The sequence below is a fragment of the Pezoporus occidentalis genome, unplaced genomic scaffold, assembly GCF_034315485.1.
Source record: "Pezoporus occidentalis ecotype Australia unplaced genomic scaffold, CSIRO_AGI_Poc_V1 ctg4, whole genome shotgun sequence".
Taxonomy (NCBI): Eukaryota; Metazoa; Chordata; class Aves; order Psittaciformes; family Psittacidae; genus Pezoporus; species Pezoporus occidentalis.
In genome coordinates, this window is record NW_026915724.1 from 22,103,864 (window position 1) to 22,123,036 (window position 19,173).

The window sequence follows — 19,173 nt, forward strand, 5'->3', positions numbered from 1 at the left end:
CTTCAAGTGCATCAATTTGTCTGAAAAGTGGTTTTAATCTTTTGCATAATATTAGCTATTAAGTTGGTTGACCATTCCAATGGTTTTTTTTTGTATTCTTACTCTAGATTCTGAAGCTCCATCTGTAAATCCTTCCAGTGTAGAGGGCAATGCTGATTCAGAAGTGGAAAAGGACTCTGTAGCCAATGACAGCAAACAAATAGCCCCTAGTAAGGCTCCACTTTCATCTGCTCTTGATGAGTATGAGTTTAAAGATGATGATGAAGGGGAAATGAAAAAAATGATTGATGACAAGCACGTTCTTAGAAAAGACTTAAGGAAAGAGGACGAGACTGAAGATAAGAACAGTTTGTTTGTGAAACAAGAAAAAGTAGTTTTTTCAAAATCATTTAAAAGCAAAAAGCAGAAGCCATCTAGAGTTCTGTATTCAAGTTCTGAAAGTTCAGATGAAGAAATACCTCAAGACAAGAAGATAGTCCCTGTTTCAGAAACATCGAATTCTGATGTAAAAGTGAAGAAAGAATATATGGTTACAAATGAACAGAAGCAAAAAGGCAAAGTTAAAAGGAAAGTAAAAAATCAGAGCAAAAATAAAGAGAATCAAGAACTTAAGCAAGAAAAAGAAAATGCCAGAGTAACAAATATAGCTGCTTCTGGGTTAGATTCTTTAGATAAAACTAGAGAGGAAGAAACCTTTAAGAAGTCTTTCACCCCAAAAGAAGATTCTTCTTTACATGTATTTCATATCACTGCTGGCAAATCTTCAAAGCATCCCTGTGGATTAAGTGAAAAGCAGTCAACACCATTAAAGCAAGAAAACACCAAATCTTGCTTATCACCAGGAGGTTCTGAAATAACATTGCAATCAGAATTAGTTCGGTATGATCACAACACTGATTCTGAATACCTAGTAGAAAGTTCTAGTGGCAAATCTTGCAAGCACAAAGAAAAAAGCAAGCATCATCAGAAAGATTTTCATGTAGAATTTGGTGAAAAATCTAGTCCTAAAACTAAAGAGGAAGATAATAGCTCAGCATTTGAGAATTCAGATTATACCCTGAAAAAGATCGACAAGGAAGGTAAAGCACTTAAAAAGCATAAATTAAGGCACAAGGAAAGAGAAAAGGATAAGCATAAAAAGGAACAGGATGGGGAGAAGGAAAAACATAAGCATAAAGAGGTTCAAAGAAGTATTGAGTTTGACAGAGAATTTTGGAAAGAGAACTTTTTCAAAAGTGATGAAAATGAAGATATGTTGTTAAATATAGAGCATGAATCTCTTTCTTCAGACAGAAAATCAAAGCTAGAAAAAGCTGTGGCAAAAGAAGATAAGTTAGTTAAGGAGAGACAGTTCCAGAAAGAGAAAAATACTAGAGAGGACAGAGAGAGAGAGAGGAACAGAGAGAGGGAGAGGAACAAAAAGGAAAGTGAGAAGTTTCTCAAGGATGAAAAATTAAAAGATACAAAAGAAGAAATTACGCTTGCAGATAAAGAATTTGAGTTGTTCTGCTTTGGTGTTAAAGATGAGGCTGTCAATATTCATTTAATAGAAACAGATACTGAAAAGCAGGAAAAGAATTTTAAGGAAAATAAGGAAAAGACTGAAAAGCAAACCTCAGCCAAAGAAAAAGATATTGAAAAGTTAGAAAGAAAAAATGGAGAAAAAGAGAAAAAGGTAAAGCATGAATATAAGGCGGAGAAAGAAAAAGCAGAAGTGAATGAAAATGTAGAGAAAGTGAGGGAGAAGCCCAATTTCCAGCAAACAGAAAGATGCCATAAGGAAAATGATAAACTAAAAAGCAGTGGTACTCTTAAAAAACTTGATGACAAGGAAAGAAATAAAGAAAAAACTGATAAGAAACATGATAAAGAAAAGGCTGATAAAGACAGACATTGGGCTGAAAGCAAAGAAAAACACTGTACTGAAAAAAAAGTCAAACAGTCTGAAAAAGAATCTGAATATGCCAAAATAGAAAAAATTAAAACTAAAGACAAAGAAAAGGAGCTTGAAAAAAGAGACAAATCCAAAGACAGGGAGATCTCAGCAGCAGCAAACTCAAAACACATACAAGAGGAAAGGAGATGTAGTACTACAGAAAGTAATAAAACAGTGCATGACAAACTGCCATCATTGAAAGAAAAAACAAAAGATGATCTGTTGAAAACTCCAGATGGTAGAGAGAAAGATAAAAAAGATAAAGATACAGACCGATACAAAGAGAGAGACAAACATAAACCACATCAAAGTAGTTTACTTAAACTAAAACTTGAACATGAAAAACTTAAGCCTAAAGCAGCCCCTGCACCAAAGGATGTTCGACCTAAAGAAAAAAGATTAGTCAATGATGATTTAATGCAGACTAGTTTTGAAAGAATGCTTAGCCTTAAAGATCTGGAAATAGAGCAGTGGCATAGAAAACATAAAGAAAAAATAAAGCAGAAAGAGAAGGAACGTTTAAAAAAACGCCCTTGTTTAGAACTTAACAAGATGAAAGAAAAACCAAAACACTCGTTACCTGAAGTAAAAAGCAAAGAACTGATTCATTCAAAAAGCTCAGAGTTGCCAGACATTTGTATGAAGGACAAACAGCAGAAAGACACCACATGTAATAGATTGCAATCACTAGATACAAGAAGTGTTAATGTTATAAAGCCTTCATTGGGTTTAGATAATTTAAATAGATCCCCCAAATCAGAAAGTGAAAAGACAGGTCTGAGCTCCAGATCAGTGTCCATGGTTTCAGTTGCAAGCTCTGAGGATTCTTGCCATACCACAGTAACTACTCCAAGGCCTGTAATTGAATATGATTCAGACTTCATGCTAGAAGGTTTGGATTCCCAAATGCCTTTTTCACAATCACTGTTTCTGGCAAGTGCCAAATCACCAGCCCTTCTTGAAAAAGAGACCGATGGTCTTGCTGAGTTGCCAGATCGCAGTAAGCTACCTTTCACAAACAGGCTTCCACCAGTGTATATCAGATCAGCACCTGCTGAAGATGTTAAACTGGTTTTAAATGAGTGTAGACCTGTAGTAGAGGTTCGAAGATGCAACATGCCTGCTGCTGTTTCCGACCACAGCAAACAGCCTCAAATACCAGAAGAAAATAATCAAAATGGTCTGGCATCAGCTGAGACGTATGCTAGCACTTCTCCTAATTCAGAACTACCATGTAGCATGCTTGAAAGGGATTTTCAAAGTAGTGTGTCTAGTTTGCAGTCAAACTTCACATCAGCTCCAACTGGAGCTTTTGGCAGCAAGCAGGCAACAGGTACAAGTACCATTAAAAATACTGCTCAGATAAGCCCTTCGGAAGACTATAATATGCACTTAGAGCCATGTGGTCAAAGTGGTGTGACTCGGCAAACCAAACCATGGGATGTGCCTTTTGACAGACTTAATTCATTAAACAATGAGTTTACCAACTCAGGTTATAGTGTTTCAGAGCAAGATGCTAACAGTGTTACAGGAATGCATAATTCTGAAAAGAGGACGTTAAAAGAGCAACAAGTACCTGAAATTTTGCCTCAGCATGCCGAAATAAAGGGAAGTTTTGATTCTCAAGAATCTGTATCATTTTTGCCTTCACAGCCGCCTTGTTCTTTACCTACCCAGCCACTCCCAGATGTATCTAAATGTGTTTCCTTACCAGGCATTAGCAGTCAAGATTCATCAGTTGTACAACAAAATCTACTTCAGGCTACAACTTCTACTTTGGATACAGATGCTACTAGTAGCAGAGAGCAGGAAAATGCTTTTTTCCCTTCAAACATTAAGAAGGTTGATGCACCCATTGCTGTATATTCTGAGAGCTCTGCAAAGGGTATTTCACAGAGCTATCTAGGAGTGAATGATCTACCTACAGTACTGTTAGAAAAAGATACTCCTGAAAGTGATAGCAGTTCACAATTGAATACAAGTTTGTATGCCTTCAGTAAAGTTGCTTGTAAAAACGCTCGGAGTGAAGTGGATAGTAACACAAAAGATACTTCAGATCCCAGAAATGAAAAAGGCCAACAAGAAAAGCTGGTTTCAGTCCATGTTGTTGATAATAAAGCCAGTGTTGATCTCTGTGAACTAGGTTCAGGAATGTCAAAGGGAATTGCAAATGAAGTGGCTAATAAAAAACCCCGCACTACAGAGAGAGAAAATGTGTTGACAGATGATCCACTACAGTATTCCTCTTTATCCAATTTGGCAAATAATTCACAACAGATGACACAGGAAGAGTTGCATAAATACAGCCAAATAATTAAACTAGAGGAAGAAATTGCTGAAGATCAGAAGGTGGAACAGCAAGAAATACCTCAAAGAATCACAAGGAACAGAGCAAATTTGCTTGCTAACCAGGCTAAGCAGAATCCTCTTGGCTGCACACAGACATCAGAAAAAGAGTCTGAATCATCAGCATCTGTGAAAGCAAGGATTAGATTAACTGAAGAGGATGATGCTCAGGTCCATCATCCACGTAAAAGAAAAGTGTTGCGTGTGCCTCAGCCTGCACAAATGAACCCTTCTTTACTGCAGGCTAAGGAGAAAACCCAGCAGTCACTGGCAGCTATTGCTGATTCTTTGAAACTTGAAGAGATTCAGCCATACAGTTCTGAGAGAGCAAACCCATATTTTGAATACTTGCACATAAGAAAAAAAATAGAAGAGAAGCGTAAATTACTGTGCAGTGTTACTCCTCAGGCACCTCAATATTATGATGAATACTTGACCTTCAATGGCTCATACCTACTGGATGGCAATCCCTTGAGCAAGATATGCATCCCAACAGTAAGTAACATGGTCTTTAAATATCCAGTACAATAAAAGGCATGTTCTGCTTTCGTAACTTTCACATTCTTCGTAATTTACTTCTGAATACTTATGCTGGAAATAGTAAGTTGAACATGTCAAATTAATAATGACCAGTAATGTCAGTCCCATTCAGGAGGCATAAAAAGTGTGGTTTCATAGTTATTACAAGACAAACCATCATGTGCAACACCTTTAAAGGGCACACGGACAAATACTATATTTCAGAGTATTTACTACTGTCCTTCTAGAGGTGAAGTCAGTTGTTGGGAGCTTCTCAGATTTTCTGCTAGCAACAATTTGGTTAAAACTTAATTATTCAATGTTGTTTCATTTGGGGGTGGTGGGGGGGTGGTGGATGGGGTGTGTGCAGTACTTCAAAATATAAAGTCCATCACCAAAAGATGTAAGTAGGAGAGAGCCTGCTAGCTATTTCAGTTCCTCTGTAATGCTCTCAAGAGCAGCAGATGTAATCTGCTGTGTCCTAGCTTTTGTAATCATTGAAGTATTCTGCATTTCATTTAATCATGTGAAGTTCTTTGCCTTTTCACTGAAGAACATCCATAGTTCAGGAACACTAGTTTGGTTCAAAGCTCTCCATAGTTCTGACACAGGCATTTTTCCTGATGACAGCTATGAAAGAGGTCTGTGCAATGCAGAACATAATTGGCTCAAGTGCTGTTAATACTACGATTTACTATGGAGGTGACCCTCAAGGTCTCTCACAGTAACATGGTCCCTGCTGGTGTCTTGTTTTGTAATCGGCATAATCATGGTAGCACTTGAATTGTATTTCCTTTCTTTGCTCCTCAGCACACCTGGTTCTGTGCTTATTGTTCTATATGGGGGACGGGAGACCTGAAACATTGCACATTGAGGGTTTTCTGAAGTACTTTCACTCCTGGGAGTAGGAGGTTTTCTATTTTTCCACCTATTTACCTAATTCACTTAAATGGTTCTGGTTCTGAGGTAAAACATATAAGCTTAAGCCTGTTTGAATGGTTTAAGTTAACACACATAATAGCTAAAATTGGCTGAGACCACATATTTGATTTCCTAAAGTAGTTGTTTGGCTGACATACAGTAGCTTGGTAATGTTAGAATTCAGCAGAAGTTGATTGTATGCCTGTTACTTAATATGCATCAAGTTAGGAGAAGTCTGAGTTTCAGTATTTCTGAATGGAGTAGTTGCGAAGTTGACTCATTTAAGATAACTTGCCCCTGTTTGAGATGTTGCCTTAGCTTTTTCCAATAGAGTTGAAGATTTTTTTGATTTAGCAATGCACACAAGTCTAATATATAAAATTGAAAAATGTTTGCTTCATTCAGAGGTAATCATAATCCCCCATATAAGCTGTTCCTTCTCATTTTTCCAGTCTGACCCCTATTTCTGCCTGAGAGAATTAATATGTGCATCCTCTTTCTATTGAGTTCTCTCTTATTTGATGGTGACCACAGTTCTTTGTAATTAGTAGATCAATTATAGTCTGAGGAAAGATGTGGGTTCCCTTGGTCTGCAAGTGAACTAGGATGTATCATAAGCATTGCTGCAGTGTATCAGGCTGTCAGCTTTCCCCAGTCTACCAGTCTTTCTCAGTAGCTGTTGCAGCTTCTGTAATATATCTTTATCCCTAGAAGCAGAGGATTTTTAATTTCTTTTTTTTTTTTAATAGCAGCTGCTAGTCAAGTACATACTGTTTCCAAGATACAACTTACTGCTTGGGCGTCACACTTCAGTGTTTAATCTTGGATAAGCGGAAAGAGAAGAAGCAAGGCATATATTTTTCCCTGGTCCATCTTCTATCTGGGCAATAGAATTCATTTCCCTGTCATAAATGGAAATATGTGTAGGCACTATAAAAAAGGGAGAGTTATTGACTTGATATTAAAGCACTGCTTCATACATCCTTCCTGTCTCTCTTGCTGTGCACAATAGAGACTCTCTAGTTCATGAAAATAATTTAGGTAATGGGGTAGTGCAAATTCTTGGGTAACTTAGGTTCAGAAAACATCAGAGATGAGTGGATGCTCCCCATTCTGAATGGCTTTTAATTACTTCTTGTAAAGAAAAATCTCTAAAAAAGTTTAGAAAAACGTGCATATGTACTTGAAGGATCACACTTACTGAGTTTTTATCTCATTTTGATTTCTGGGTTGCTTCCCTGTACATACATGTTCTGGTGCTAATTGCCTCTATGCAAGTGAATGTACTGCCTCTATGCAAATGAATGTACTGCCTCTATGCAAACACACCCAGCATGGGGAAAAAAATAAGAGGAGTTAAGAGACATGCACACACCCGCAGGGCTGTGATCCTATTGGCATCACAGAGGCTGGGATGGCTCCTATGATTGGAGTGTTGGAAGGATACAGGCTCTTCAGGAAGGACAGGCAGGGGAGATGAGGAGGGGGTGTCGCCCTCTGTGTCAATGACCAGCTGTAGTGTGCAGAGCTCTGCCTGGGGATGGATGTGGAGTTGAACAAGAGATTTTGGATCAGGACTAAAGGGGGGACAGGGACAGGTGACATTATAGTGGGGGTCTGTTATAGGAAGACTGAGTGGATGAGGCCCTCTATAGACAGATAGGAGCAGCCTCACATTCGTAAGTCCTGATCCTCATGGCAGACTTCAACCACCCCAGCATCTGTTGGAGGGACAACACAGGAGGGCATAAGTAATCCAGGAGGTTGATGATAACTTCCTTCTGCAAGTGATAGAGGAGCCAAAAAGAAAAGGGACTATGCTAGACCTTGTTCTCATAAACGGGAAAGGGCTGGTGAGAAGTGTGAAGCTTGAGGGCAGCCTTGGCTGTAGTGACCATGAAATGGTGGAGTTCAAGATTCTTAGGGTAGCAAAGAGGGCTCCTGGACTTCAGGAGACCAGATATGGGGGAAACACTCCCATTTTTAGAAAAGGAATACAGGAAGACCTGGGAAACTACAGGCCAGTCAACCTCAGTGCCTGGCAAGATCATGAAGTAGATCCTCCTGGAAACTGTGCTAAGGCACATGGAAGACAAAGAGGTGATTGATGACAGCTTCACTAAGGGTGAATCGTGCCTGACAAATTTGGTGGCATTCTCCGATGGGGTTATGACATTGGTAGATAAAGGAAGAGCTTAACTGATGCCATTTACCTGGACTTGTGCAAAGCATTTGACACTGTCCTGCATGAAATCGTTCTCTCTAAACTGGAGAAGTATGGATTTGACAGATGGGCCACTCGGTGGATACGGATTTGGCTGGATAGTCATGCTTAAAAGGTTGTGGTTACCAGCTCATTGTCCAAATGGAGACCAGTAATGAGGGGCATTCCTCATGGGTTGGTGTTGGGACTGGCACTGTTCAGCATCTTTGTCATCAGCATGGATTGAGTGTACCCTCAGCAAGTTTGCCAACGATAGCAAGGTGTGTGGTGTGGTCGACATGCTGGAGGGAAGGGATGTCATCCAGAGGGACCTTGACAGCTTGAGTGGTACTTTTTACAAGGGCATGCAGAGGTAGGACAAGGGGTAATGGTTTAAAATTGAAAGAGGATAGGTTTAGATTAGATATTAAGAAGAAATTCTTTATCATGACAGTGGTGAAGCACTGGAACAGGTTGCCCACAGGTGTGGCTGCCCTGTCCCTGGCCATGTTAAAGGCCAGGTTGGATGGGGCTTTGAGCAACCTCGTCTAGTGGAAGGTGTCCCTGTGTGTGGCAGCGGGGATAGAACTAGATGATCTTTAAGGTCTTTTCCAACCCAAACCATTCTGTGATTCTGTTTAAAATGTCACTTGTTTTGTATATGCTTTCATGGTATTGCTAGTCTTCTATAGTTGTAGAAGAAGCAGATAGAGCTTTTTGTTTCAGGCAGAAGGGAGGGCAAAAAATTCTGAGAAGCCCAAATAAATGATTAGGAAATGGGTGTTTATTTCCATTAGGAGTAAAGTGTAAGAAAGCAGCATGAGTTTTAATCTAGAGGGAAGTATTTTAAGCATTTTAGTTTTGCTTGTTTGAAAAATCATCTACGGTGCAGCTAAATGTTTTATTTAATTACTGTCACTTGCATAAATGCACAAGTTTGATAAAATTAATGATGTTTGTTTCCAGAAATAAAAAGATAGAATTTTAAAAGTTATTAGTAGTTCAGATTTAATGTCTGTGCAGGGTTTGCTTGTGTATAGAATTTAATAATTTTAGTTTGCCACTGTTGACCTTTAATGGTTCTTTCATGATGCTCTGCCAGCCTGAGTTTTGCCTCATTAATTTACATAGGCTATAGGAAGGTAGATACTCTTTCTTAAATTATTGCTGTATGTTAGATATCACTGTGTGAAGGTCTAGGTGAAGACAATATATTTAGCTCTGACACTCTGAGACTCAGAATAGTTTGTTTAACAAACTGTTCTCTGCACTGGAATTTTAATGATGCACTATAGTTTATCTGATGAACTTCAGACATCCTGTAGGTGGGAACTAGGAGATGGTGCACTTAAGTTTGATTTCCACAGCCTTGTTTACATACTGTAATTTATAACCCATATCACCTCAGGCTGTAAGGATAGTCACGTATGAATTGTAGCTTCCCTCTCTCCAATGCAAATAGAAGACAAGATATTGGACACCAGCTCAGTTCAAAACAGAGGGCAACAAATCTCAGTCTTCTAAGAGAGTAAATTTAAATTGTACTTAGCTATGTTACCTTTCAGATTGCTACATCAGTATGTTCTGCGGGGTTCAGTCATCTTTATCTGTGCTGCCTCCTGAAAAGAGATACCCGGGTGATTCATTTCCAGCTTCTGATGGCTATCTAACAGATATGTTTCTAGTAAAAGGGATTCTGTCCAGTCTTTCAGCCACTGCTGTAGAAACTTAAGTGGTAAAAGCTTATTTTAGTGGTGTTACCAGAACTTTGCTTCCTAAGTGCATGAAATATTATAGCGGTAGAGCAGGCTTGTCAATTTTGGGTGGCATGGGTGAGGGGAGGTGGAGAGGGATGTGTGAAAATAATTGTGGAAAAATTGTGTACGTGTGAATCTGAATTAGCTTCAGTGTTGCTTTTTTTTTATAACTGGCAGAAATGAGAATTGAATGTTTGTAGAGTGAGGAGCTGCTGGTTTTGTTGTAGTTGTTATGAAGGATGCAAGGCCTGCAGGAAACTTTCTTAATTGATTTTCATGTGTTGGAGATGGTAAGGGCATGTCTTGAACTTCAGCTATGTACGATGGCTGCCTTCTTGTGAAGAGAAGCAGGGAGGTGAGAGGCTGAGTTCTGTCTGCCTTTTATGGGTGGGGTAAGAGAAGGCAGGGCCTCTTTGTATCCTTCATGTCTGTATGGAGTCTGAGCCTTTAAGGAACTACTTGCGATAATTGGTTTTGTTTATACAAAAAAGCTGAGGTCAACTTTTCCTCGTGGCATTCAGCTTCATGCTCTGTTCTTTCAAGTTCAGCATACATGTTTGTATTTTCCCTACACGTTTTTTGCAGTCTCTTTAATAACCGTCTCTTTGACTAGAAGATCAAGAGGCTCCTCTGGCTGTTCTTGCCTTGAAATCTTTAACTTCATTTTCCTTTGAGGCCAGAAAGTTTGCTTCCCTTATCGAGACGCAGTGCCTCCGGCCGGCAGGGGGAGCTTTATTTCTGACTAACTTGGATGCATAAACTCGAACCCTCTTTATAGACAGGTTATCTTGCCGCTTATGTGGTGAGCTTCCCTCTCAGCAAAAGCACTGGGATTTTTGAGAGATCTTTGGGGTTTGGTAAAAGTAATTAGGTAAAAGTTTGGTGGTGTTACAAGCATCTTATTTTATTGAAAGACTATGACAGCATTGTTGCACTGTGCTGTGAATCCAAACTTTCCAGGCAAAACTAGACTGCAGTATCTCTCAAGCTAAACTTAAACACATTGCTATCAGTTATGACTAAGACTGATTCTTCCAGTAGATGTTTGTGATTTGTTTTTTTTTTTTGTTGTTGTTGTGTTTTTTTGTTTTTAGTGCTGATGACTTATACCAAATGGCACATGCCATAAGCATTACTCACTGGTTTGGAAGCCAAACTGTTTTGTTGGGAAGAGTGAAGTGTATCTTGTTTAGTAGCTTGAAAAGTGAAGGAGTTGAATGTCATTTTATACGAAATAGTAACTTAAGGAATGAATCACAATTAGTTATTCTGTATGTTCTTTAACTTCAAAGATATTGGCTAACTTCCACTGGGGGAAAAGCTTGTCCTGAAATAATTTGCCAAGATAACAATAATTGAGTAACTTTTGGTAGGTAAATCACTTTGTTATTGGAGTGCATGGGGCAAGATTGGTACTAATAATACAGTGTGTCCATATTTTCATAATGGATTTAGTATTTCTTGATAGTTGCAGGATGCATATTATTGAATAGAGTGATTTCTGTCTTTGTGTTTTTTATGAGGTACAAGGTGGAGTGGAAACACCTGTAGGTATATATTTCAGCTGTGGTTTCTGAGCATCAGTGGTAGTAAGCAATGTTTTATTTAGTTTTCATCAGTCTTTCCAAAGCAATACCAACGTTCTTACATCTAGTAGTTGTTAAAAACCATGCTGAACTGTCAGGCAGAACTTGCATAGAGAAAAGTAAACTTTGCATGGAGCGTTAAAACTCCCAAAATGTTTATTAGTTACTTCTCAAGAAACTTCTGGTTTCTGCAGTTGCCATGAGGGCTCCAGGTGCCTTTACAGTTTTTGTCATACAGCTCGGTCTGGTCAGTAATACCATACAGTAATACTTTAATTGACTAGACATGCAAAATGTTTGGAGTATATCCCATCAGTAATAGTGTTGATAGCTCACTCACTGTGTGACTTTTCTTTTTATAATCTTTTTTTTTTTTTTTTTAGGCATAGGCCTTTAAAAAAATCTTATTTGAATAACTGACAGGAAGAAACACTTCTAAGCCACTGCCTGGCCTGTAATGGGTTTTTTGTGCTTGCCTGTGTTCTGCATCATTATAAAATTAGGAAGATGGTTGGTTATCTTTTATGCCATATATATGCTCTTGTATTTGGTTAGGCAGCTTTTAACTTCTCAAAATGAACAGTTGTGCTTGAAAGTCTTTAAAATTGAAAGCAAGCTGTATTTTTACGATGTTCTAATGTATAGCCCTTTTAAAGAACAGCTATGGCATGCTGACAATGACTGGTTAAAAGCAGTAAACAGTTCGAAATGCCATTTCAGTCAGCTTTATTAACTTTATGGCAAAGAATCCTTTAAACCTTTTATTGCAAATGGGCTGAAGCCATATAATTAATGGAATGTACAAAATTCATATTTTCCCTAAAAAATACCTTGCTTATGGTTGTTTTGCTTTTTAAAAATAAAAGCCCAAATCATATAAACAGTATTAAGCATATGTTAAATACATAAAAACATATGTTAAATATTCACTATATTGTATATTAACACTTTTTCCACAGATTACCCCACCTCCCTCACTGTCAGACCCGCTTAAGGAACTATTTAAACAACAGGAGGTTGTAAGGATGAAACTACGTTTGCAGCACAGTATTGAAAGGGTAAGGCTAAAGTAATTTATTCTTGTATTTCCCAACTTTAAGCTTTAGGGGTTTTCATTTTTCAATGGACATTTGCTCAGTTTGACATTACTTTAGAAGTAATCTGCCTTCTATCCAAATTTATGAATTGGAGAGACTTGTAAATAAAAAAAAAATGCCTTAGCAGAATACTTAAGCTAGTAAGATAGCAGCTTTTTCCTTTAATTGCTCTAACATGTGACCCAGATTTTTCCCAGAGGCAGTGAGAAGTGGGAAGAAAGCTTCAGATTCTAGCTTTGAAAGCTTGTAATGGTTGTAGACTCTGAACCAAAGTAACTGAGTTAAATGAATTGAAACAAGAACATATTCTGTATTGGTAGTAGACATATGTGGCTTTAAGACTAAAACATTACTTGCAATATTCTGCTTGCAAAAACAGCCTAAAATTATGTTAGAACTGCATCCATAGGCTTGACTAAATATGAACTCAGATATTGAGAAAATATTCCTGATTTAAGAGTATTCTTTATTTTTATGGTGCCCAAACCTTTCTCTTTGACAGCTAGCTTTAGATGTCTTGTCAGTATTGCGAGCCAGATTGCTTGTGAATATAGACAGGACCGCTTTCTCACCTATAATGTATCTTAAATATTTCCACAGGGTTGTATAAGCAGCAGGCTCATTAAAACCCAATGAAGTACATTTTGGTTAAGTTGATTTCATTGTGGCTTAACTAACCACATTGGGAGGCATTTCAGTGTAAAGCTAGGTATAAAATAACAAGCACAAAGAATGTAAACATGGTTCAAGTTCTGACTGAAAAGAAATTAATTGTAACCAAGGGAAAGATGCTGCTTTTTCTGTTTTCCGAGCTTTCTGTAATCCACCTTCTTTTCTTCTGATAAAAATCAGAGCCATTATGTTGCAGAGCAGTAAACACAGCATGTACATTAATTTCTGTCTTTTAAAATTCTGCATATTTCTAGTTAGTTTGCTCAGACTGTCCTTCCAATCAGATCTACTTTATAGAACTGTAAGTCAAGTTTGGCCAAGTAAGCTCTATTTTCTTGTATTGGTTCAGGAAAGAATCTTTGTCCAGCTATGAATTTATGGAGTTTCTGCATGGTTTTTTTGTTTTGGTTTGGTTTGGGTTTTTGGTGTTTTTTTTTGTGTGTGTTTTTTTTTTTTTTAATAAAATTAAATTCTCCTACAAATTATATTTCTGCTTCAGTATGTTTGGCCATTTTGCCTGGTACGACAAGCATGTGACAAAAATCTTAATTCAGTTGACACTCACAAACCTATATCCCAACCCTGTGCTCCTCATACCTTTCATCTTTCACCTTCTTCATCAACTAGAACTTGCCTCAGTGGCACTGGGTGGAAAACCTGGGCCTGACCTGCTGCCAGCAGTGGTGGTGGAAGAGAAGGTATTTTCTGTTCTGACATGCAGGGAACACTCTTTGCATCATTAAGTTGAAATTTTGGATTTGATCAGATAAACAACTGCTCCTCCCTCCACTGGCCCATTTCTCACACTGTTCAAAAGTATAAACCCTAAAAAGAAATGGGAATTTTAATGAATCCAGCTGAAATGCTTAATTTACCAAATGTATACTTATATAGTGATGTCTTTTCAATTAGGAAAAGCTTATTGTTTCTAACGAGCAAGAAGTTCTACGTGTTCATCATCGAGCAGCAAGAACGCTAAATAATCAAACACTACCATTCAGTGCCTGCACTGTTCTGCTGGATGCTGAAGTTTATAATGTGCCTCCAGATGCTCAGGTAAAGAATGTATTTCAGAGTTTCAAACAAAAAGGTCAAAAGGAGTGTTTGGAGAGAATTCTGTTCCTTTACTGAAGTTGTCATTGAGTTGCCTGGAAATAAAATTTTGCACACTATAGACTGCTCCTTTGATTAGGCTTCATTTGGGTGTTCAGTAACAAGAGGATATGGATATATGTACACTGTTTTTTTGTTTTGCACCATGTCTGGTTTTCTTCCACTTCCAAAGATTATGAAAAGGATAAATTGTGAACATTTTTCTGGTGATTTTTATTAAATCAGTCATAAACAGAACATATTTTGGAAGCTTACAAATATAACTTCAACAACAACAAAAAAATATTTGCAGAACGTAGGATCATTTTTGTCAGTAGTCCAGAGAATCGGAATGCAGTAGTGTGTGAAGTGATGAGATTGGTTTGTGAAGTCTGGAAATGATTTGTGGAGGTATTCACATTATACTTTTCTTCTTTCTCTAAGGCAGCCATTACAACTGTGCCATGAAAATCAGATGACCAGCAGTGAAATATCCAATGCTATTTCTTTAAAATCACCTCGAGCTCCATATTATTTAAATGCACCATGTTATTTATGTGTCCAGTGTTGGTACTTAGTCCTGATTAAAACATAAAATGAGCAGTGTACTTTATAATCTGCATACCTTTCATGGACTACCACTCAGAGATTTGCTGCAGCTCTGTTTCTAAGAGAATGTAATTTCATGGTCTTGAAATTACACCATGAATTTTGTGTGTTTTGTATATTTGTATATCAGTATTTTGTGAACAAGGCTGCTAACAAAAAATGAAAACAGCATTCAGCACCTGTTTTGGTGACTGTAAGGAGCACAAATAATGGAAGGAAGAAATTTGATGATTTGGGGGCAATAAAAGTGTTGATGCATTGGATGTTGGGCATTTTTAAATGGAACACTTACATTTCCAACATGTGTGAGATTCCACTTTAGTCCCAGAGCCCTTTATAGAATTATTATAGCTTTCAGTGTTTCCTCAGTCTGCTGCTATGTTTTTTCCCTGTCTTTAAAGAACTAGAGCTATGCACAACTAGGTGATTCAGCAAGAGATAGCAGTTTATGGGGAGTGTATTGTTCTTCCATTTTAAGCTTTATACTGCTTTATACCAACAAATTTTTAAGTCATTATTTCCTTAGTACATTTGTTAGGGCAAAAAATAGATTTTTCTCTTCCATTAACAGTCCACATACCATCATTGTTAGTTCTGAAGTTCAGAATGTGCTTGGCTTTTTTCTGCCCCAATTTAGAGGCCCTCAACTTTTTAGAAATTTGAGGTACATCTGATTTTTATGCACATAACTGCATTTTATAGTTAACATTTTACAACCGATTTTAAATAAACTGATTCTACATTTGAATTTTGTGAAACAAAAGGAATCTTTACTGGGGGAGCAGTTGTGGTTCCTACCTCTCCCTCCACACCAGGTACTGCAGCTTTTTTTGACCATTAAGAGAACAGCAGTAGTAGTAAAATGCCTCTCCTTCCCCCTTACTGCCTTAACAGCTTTGTGGTTCAGTCTGTGTTAACTTTTCTTACAAAATTATAATACTGCACATAACGTTCAGCAAAGAATTAAATATATTTTTTAATTATAATTGAAGTCAGTGTTTTAAATTATCAACTTAATGCTTTGATTTAAATTTGCTTGGTGGGAAGAATGTAGATGCGTAAGAAACCATTATCTTGTAGTACGTTCTCCCGCTTAGCTTTTATCCTGCTAACAACTCTTAGTTTTGTTCTACAATGGAGAAACATTTCTGATGAATTTTTCAAGTATTTGAGCAAATAGCTGCCAGAGATTTTTGATAAAAGGTCTGGTTTATTTTGCAGGAAAATGACCACCTCAGAGCTGGTTTTATGGGGTTTCTGGGTTTTTGGAGGCTTGCCTTTACGGCTGCACGTGTTGGGCAGACCTTGGGAACTGTACTTGGCACTCATATGGGCCAGAGCAAAGATGGGGGAGGGAAAACAACCCAAGTTTCTGGTGAATAGACCGTTAGCTGGTCACAGCTCACCTGAATGCCTATGCTATGGTTCAGGGTTACCGGACAAGTGTTGTTGAGGGCTCTTTGTACAACCAACCTGTGCAGCTGTCCTTGATACCTGAAATCTTAGCTATTTTCTAGAAACTTCTGTCATTGCAGGTTTGTTTTCCTCCTGTTCTTGCCCATTGCTACAATGTACAAGTTCCTGCAGTGTCCTATTTTTCTTCCCCCACCCCCTGAAAAGTAATAGCAGCTTGTTCTATTTAGTGGTTATTATTTAAACGTTACATTGGCATAGTCTGGCTTTAGGACTATCTGTAGAGTATCTGCTTTCTCACAACGGGCAGATGTGACATTCAAGATTCTTATTAAAAAAGCTTTAAAAAAATAATAATTCACAGGACATAATATATGTCTGCTCTCTTTTTTTAACCTCCTCTGAGGATTTTGATGGAAAAAATATTCTTTATTATAGCTTTTGAACACTTGTGTACCCAGTTAAGTCAGGCTGCTTAAGTTTTCCTTTACAAATGTTTTGCTTTTCCCTGAGGGAATATTAATATAATTTGTGGCTGAATTTTTAAAAGAGCAAAGAGATAGCGATTTTATGGAAGGATCTGCCTTGTACTGATTAAGACTTTAAGGCATAAATCTTTAAGCCTCCTACTCTAAATTTCAAAACCAGAGTACAGTAAACAGATTGTGGGAATCTGAAAATACCCACCTTTAGTGAGCAGCTGGCGCACAGTGAAGGTGGTGGTCAACATTTAAGCTCGTATGTACCTCTATACTTTGAGTTTATTTTTCCATCTGAAGCACTGTTTAGGAAGATCCCACACAGGAAGTTTCATGTTTTAAAGTCTGTTTAAGAGTGATTCATCAAATAACTTATCCTTTGAATAATTTTTTGCAGGCTGATGACAGCAAAACATCGGTAAGGGATCGATTTAATGGCAGACAGTTTATGTCATGGTTACAGGACGTTGATGATAAGTTTGAAAAATTAAAGGTATGTTTCTTTGTCTTTCCACTTCAAAAATAAAAAACAAACACAACAAAAAGCCCCCAACAACTCTAAAGTGACTGTGAAGACAAGATGAATAAATAGTAGATTTGCATGCAATATCATAGGCTATTGTAGAGGTTTTAAGGGCAACACAAAGGAGGGTGTAGCTGTATAAAAAACAAATTTTTCTTGCTGCATGGTGTAATGGAATAATCTACAAATTTCTGAATACTTAGTGGGGAAAATTACTCACTGCCACCAGAGAGGCTTTTAGATTTTTCTTCTAATTTCAAACTTGTTGCAGTATTTTTTTCATATAATAACTTCTTTCTCAATTTTAAAACAGACGTGCCTTTTGATGAGGCAGCAGCACGAAGCAGCGGCTTTAAACGCGGTACAGAGACTGGAGTGGCAGCTTAAACTACAGGAACTCGATCCTGCTACGTACAAATCTGTCAGCATTTATGACATTCAGGAGTTTTATGTTCCTCTTGTTGAAGTTAACGATGACTTTGAGTTGGCACCAATATGACAGCCAGCATCTTCTGGTCACCCTTTCCCTGGGACAACTAGGGATTGAGGTGCAGTGATACACAAATCTTTGGGGATTTTTTTTTCAGACAGAGCACTTAATTCTGTGGAATACTACCTTTCTCAATAACTTGGGTGTTCCTTCAGAGATGTGTGGCACAGCCTCTTGTTCAAACAAGTCGGTTTCCCAGTAACTGCATTATCTGTATTTTAAAATTGCCTGTAGCTTTACAGCTTATTGCTGAAAAAGATGACGAAACATGGTGAGTTAACAGCGCTGGAAGCTGTTAACAACTGAAACAGCCACCAAAAAACAAATGATACTTACAATCTGCTGTACAGCTTTGTGTTATGAAACTGCAGTTAAGAGTTGGACTCCCACAGAAAAACAATGAACAAGCCTGTGGAAGAAAACATAAGACTTGGAGGAAAATAGTCTATTATCTTATATTTTGTAAATTGCTGTACAGCTTTCTTTTTGGGGAAAAAAAAAAAAGAAAAAGATGTAAGATTGTCTTCCTTTTCAAATAATTTATTTTATACATATTGTGCAAATGTAAATAGTCTTGTAATTAATGTTCAAACCTGTATAAAATAGAACTTTTAATTGTAAAACTGTTTTTTGTCTAATGTTTTATTGGACCAAAGTTGTACTTTTTATTAAGTGTAGCGTATTTCTGGTTGGCAGTTCTTTTCTTTTGTATGGCATGTATTTGATTTAGCTGCTTGTTCCATCACCATAACTGTAAAATAACTGAAACTGAACTGTACTGCATGCTTCACAGAACTCCTAACCCCTTTACTTCAGTAACCAATACCTTAACAACTGTAATATCTACAGAGTCATATTTCATATTAGTCTGTTGTTGTGATGCCATACTATGACTTACTAAACTGAAAATATTTTTGTGTAAAGCAAACAAAAAAGTTTTGCTCTTATATGGTGGTCTCGTAATAGAGCCTATTTTTTCCAACAAAATGCCTTTGAATGAAAATTCTTAAATTGTATATTGTCTATTTTAATATTAATCTATGGAAGGATATGTAAATAGTTGTAAATACAATGTTTAATAAATTTTATTGGTCATGTTATTAGTTGGAGTTTCTTAATATTGTAACACTGATACAATATCGCATCTTGACATTCCTGAAGTACGTAAAGAGGCTGAGTGAAAAGCTGAAAAAGAAATCCCATGTTGTGAAATGTAATGCCCGTTTTTTTTCCTTAGTCCTGTTAATGAGCAGAGAGTTAATTATTTATTAGTAGGAGGCTACAGATATTCATGAAAAAGATTTGTTACCCTCTAGCCCATAAATTATTCAGGAATGCTTGGGATCTGATGTCCATGAAATTACTTCTGAAAGAAATGGGGCTTAGGCAACAGACCCAGTTACCTGGAAAAGAAATGTAAAGTGCTTTGTGGGAGCTGATGTTTAATTACTATTTGAACTACTACAGAGTACATACTCCTTAGGCTGGCATGAATGCCCAGTTTACCTTTCTTGTGATGGTGAGCAAACA

At 37.4% G+C, this 19,173-nt stretch overlaps 1 protein-coding gene across 4 annotated transcripts in view; it reads left to right on the plus strand.

The window, feature by feature from the left end:
- ANKRD12 (ankyrin repeat domain 12) overlaps positions 1-18,743 on the plus strand; it is a 66,506-nt gene extending 47,763 nt beyond the window's left edge. For 3 of the 4 annotated variants that reach the window (XM_062632973.1, XM_062632975.1, XM_062632974.1), the window contains 5 exons: positions 108-4,777; positions 12,228-12,326; positions 13,950-14,093; positions 17,028-17,123; positions 17,467-18,743. In XM_062632973.1, coding sequence (XP_062488957.1) covers positions 108-4,777; positions 12,228-12,326; positions 13,950-14,093; positions 17,028-17,123; positions 17,467-17,652 — 5,195 coding nt within the window. In that variant the 3' untranslated portion in view covers positions 17,653-18,743. Of the gene's footprint in view, positions 1-107; positions 4,778-6,471; positions 6,933-12,227; positions 12,327-13,949; positions 14,094-17,027; positions 17,124-17,466 lie in introns of those variants that run through there. The other variant, XM_062632976.1, reaches the window with a different exon arrangement.
- The last annotated feature ends 430 nt before the right edge of the window (positions 18,744-19,173 follow it).